Below are 3,981 nucleotides of genomic sequence, written 5' to 3'. Positions count from 1 at the left end.
TTGCAAATTTCTGCGCAAACCTTGTGTTATGACCCAGTGATGTGTTTGTTGGTGTTGTGCCTCCCACCGGAGGATGGTGGCGGTATTTTCCCTTTTTTCTCTCCTAGGAGGTGGACACCTGGGCGTGGCTGCTAAGTATCCGGGTGGAGTCTTTACCTATCCTCGGACTGGATAATTGATGGACCACCTCCAGTACTTAACGTCCGGATGACAGACACCTGGCAGTGTTTTTTGGGGAACCCCGTTGACTCGATCACGGAGTTGTGTGTGTGGTTATTGTAGTGCAGGCTGGAGTATTCACGTGTACCTCTAGCCTTGCCATGTAAATAATTGTAAATAGGTTAACAAGTGGCGGTCACTTTTTTTTTGTATCTTTGCTGTATAACTTTCACTGTCGCAGCCTAGTAGGCGTGAGAAGCCGTTTTCTTTTGTTGAACAAGTTTTCTCCTGTTTTTCGTTAGATAGTTAGGTAAGTGACTTGTCTTTTGTTTTGGCTTCTTTTTATTTTGGTGTAGGGAAGACTAGGGATTGTTTTATAGGGAGTTTTGTTTATTGTTTTGGCATTGCTCACTGCTGATGAAAATAAATGGCTGCTTAAATACTTAAAAAAGGTGTCGTTGTTGGGGTTTGTGCGTGGGTGGGAAGTGAGTGGGGCAAACTATTTGTTACGTTTATTTACTTGCCGGGACCAGAACGTAACATATTGGGGGCTCGTCTCTTTTGTGTTCTTTTTGTGGCTTGTTTTCTTGGTTGGCGGTTTTTTCTTGTGTGGGGGGGTGTGTGTGTTAGGATGGAGTTTAAGTTGGAGGACTTCGCTCTGAGCCCGTCTGCGGAGAAGTTGGACAGGTGTAAAAAGGCTGACCTCTTGCTTGTTGCTGAATTCTTTGATGTGACTGTGCCGTTGACTGCGAAGAAGAAAGAGCTTAGGGAGCTCCTGTGTGTCCAGTTGACGGACAGGGGGTTGTTTGGTGAGCCGGGTCCTGCAGGGGGGGTTGAGCTGGGGGCTGTTGCTGGTGTTTCTGCCCCACTGAAAAATCTCCCTTTTCCACCTAGCCCTTCTGTGGAGGAGCTGCGGTTAACGCTGCGCATTAAGGAGGTGGAGCTAAAGAAACAGCAGTTGGAGGTGGACGCTATGCACTTGAGGATCAGGGCTCTGGAGGTAGAGAGGGGAGCCTCTGTGTCTGCCAGCCCTCCTGTACCTCGGTTAGCCCCGCAGTCACCATCCCCGCAGGTACCCTCCCCGGAGTCATCATCCCCGCAGGTACCCTCCCCGGAGTCATCATCCCCGCAGTCGCCATCTCCGCAGCCACCGGCCCCGATGCCAGGTGGTGGCTTTGATGTGAGTAAACACATCAAAATGGTGCCGGCGTTTCGGGAAACTGAGGTGGATTCGTATTTCACAGTGTTTGAACGTATCGCAGGTGCGCTGCACTGGCCAAAGGATGTGTGGTCTCTTTTACTCCAATGTAGATTGGTGGGGAAAGCTCAAGAGGTATGCACCGCTCTTTCTCTGGAGGACAGTTTTGACTATGATACGGTGAAGGCTGCTGTCCTGCGCGCTTACGAGCTTGTGCCAGAGGCTTACAGGCAGAGATTTAGGGATGGGAAAAAATCCGCCAACCAGACCTATGTGGAGTTTGCCAGAGAAAAGAAAACTCTGTTTGATAAGTGGTGTCATGCTACAGAAGTAAAAACCTTGGAAGACCTGCGTGAGTTGGTGACGTTAGAAGAGTTTAAAAATCAACTACCAGACACTGTGGTAACCTACTTAAACGAACAGAAGGTTACGACTCTCGCCGCTGCTGCTATACGGGCTGATGAGTTTGTGTTGACACACAAAGTGGTGTTTTCGGTTCCTGCTCACAGTTTTCCGTCTTCCAGTAGCCCGCCCAGATGGTCTCCAAGGGGCACCCGCCGTGCCATCCCCTCATCCATTGAGAACCGCGTGTGTTTTTTTTGCCATGAGCAGGGACACCTTATTGCGGTTTGCCCTGCTCTGAAGAGAAAAGAAATGACCAGGCAGGGTACATCTCCTTCCCCAATAAACCTTCTACAGACAAACTCTCCTACTTGGGGGGAGGTGATGGCACCCGAAAATGATAAAGTAGATAAGGAGTTTAAGCCGTTTGTGTCAAACGGCTTTGTTTCCTTGATAGGAGAAGATCGGCGGACTCCTGTCAGTATTTTGCGAGACACTGGTGCGAAACAGTCGCTCATTCGTGAGGGGGTCTTACCGTTTTCAGCTCAATCCTGTTGTGGGGCGGATGTGTTAGCCTGGGGAGTTAGGATGTGTGTAATACAGGTTCCTTTACACTTGGTGCAGCTTTCGTCTCAGTTTTTGTCTGGTGAGGTTAAGCTTGGGGTGCGACCCCAGTTACCGGTTGCAGGTATTGACATCATCTTGGGAAACGATCTAGCTGGCGGCACAGTTTTTCCGTCGCCAGAAGTAGTCGATATACCACTTACAGATAACAGTGGTTTCGATCGTGCCACATCAAAGGCTGTTCAAACCGTCAGTGTAAAGACATTTAGGCAGAGGAGAGGTGCGAGTGGATCCCAGCAACAGCAACAGCAGAATAGGAGGCAGCCCAAGGGGACGAGAAGAACAAATATTCAAACCACAAGGGTCGCTGAAGCCACCATGCAATCAGACCCAAGTAGATTCACTTTTCAGGACAGTCAGCAGCAAAATGCTGAAACCAGGCCACCTGCTAGAAAAAGACAAGGACCTCGACGGCATAGGGACCGCAGAAGAGGCCAGCTGATGGTGGCTAATGCTCCATCTCCCACCCTTAAATTTGACACAGACTTTGATTTTGATTCCTCCAACGCGCAATTCATTAAGGAGGCGCTTGAGAAGAAGTTACAGGAGGGGCTGAATCTAAAAGATGGGAATTCTGAGGGAAGGGAAAAGGAGGGGTTGCAGCTGAGTTCAGGGGAGGATCATTTTGGTCCAAAGTGCTACTATGACAAAGCAAAGTTTTTCTTTGACAACATCTCATCTGATAATGGGCTCAGACTGACGTGGGCAGAGGAGCGAAAGCGCAATCTGGAGACTTTTGGTGTCCCTGGGCGGTTCCTGAGGGGCCAAGGATTCAGAGGTGGACGCCAGTGTTTTGGGGGCGGGTGCAGTGCTCGTGCAGGAGGATGAAAATGGCATTGACCACCCAGTCTGTTTCTTTTCTAGAACATTTCTAAAACAGCAACCAGCGCCTCATGCGTTGGTCCTTACTCCTACAGGATTTCAACATTGAGATCCGATAAGAGCTTAGAGAATGTTATGGCTGATGCCCTCTCTAGGTCGTAAATCAAACATCTTTGTGTGGGGTTGGATGTTTGATTTTTTTTGGGTGGGGGAAACTGTTATGACCCAGTGATGTGTTTGTTGGTGTTGTGCCTCCCACCGGAGGATGGTGGCGGTATTTTCCCTTTTTTCTCTCCTAGGAGGTGGACACCTGGGCGTGGCTGCTAGGTATCTGGGTGGAGTCTTTACCTATCCTCGGACTGGATAATTGATGGACCACCTCCAGTACTTAACGTCCGGATGACAGACACCTGGCAGTGTTTTTTGGGGAACCCCGTTGACTCGATCACGGAGTTGTGTGTGTGGTTATTGTAGTGCAGGCTGGAGTATTCACGTGTACCTCTAGCCTTGCCATGTAAATAATTGTAAATAGGTTAACAAGTGGCGGTCACTTTTTTTTTGTATCTTTGCTGTATAACTTTCACTGTCGCAGCCTAGTAGGCGTGAGAAGCCGTTTTCTTTTGTTGAACAAGTTTTCTCCTGTTTTTCGTTAGATAGTTAGGTAAGTGACTTGTCTTTTGTTTTGGCTTCTTTTTATTTTGGTGTAGGGAAGACTAGGGATTGTTTTATAGGGAGTTTTGTTTATTGTTTTGGCATTGCTCACTGCTGATGAAAATAAATGGCTGCTTAAATACTTAAAAAAGGTGTCGTTGTTGGGGTTTGTGCGTGGGTGGGAA

The 3,981-nt window shown here is 48.5% G+C and overlaps 1 protein-coding gene across 1 annotated transcript; it reads left to right on the top strand.

The window, feature by feature from the left end:
- The first annotated feature begins 2,019 nt into the window (after window positions 1–2,019).
- LOC146551386 (uncharacterized) lies at window positions 2,020–3,250 on the top strand. The gene has a single exon (XM_085260758.1). It carries the CDS (start codon window positions 2,084–2,086, stop codon window positions 3,149–3,151), a length of 1,068 nt encoding a protein of 355 aa, XP_085116884.1. The 5' UTR covers window positions 2,020–2,083; the 3' UTR covers window positions 3,152–3,250.
- Window positions 3,251–3,981: the final 731 nt, after the last annotated feature.

The sequence above is a fragment of the Mchenga conophoros genome, linkage group LG20, assembly GCF_057382185.1.
Source record: "Mchenga conophoros isolate Kocher_MC1m ecotype Shallow Benthic linkage group LG20, M_conophoros_male_GT1.1, whole genome shotgun sequence".
NCBI lineage: Eukaryota > Metazoa > Chordata > Actinopteri > Cichliformes > Cichlidae > Mchenga > Mchenga conophoros.
The sequence above is the reverse complement of the archived record's forward strand: the minus strand, read 5'-3'. Positions and strand labels throughout refer to the sequence as shown.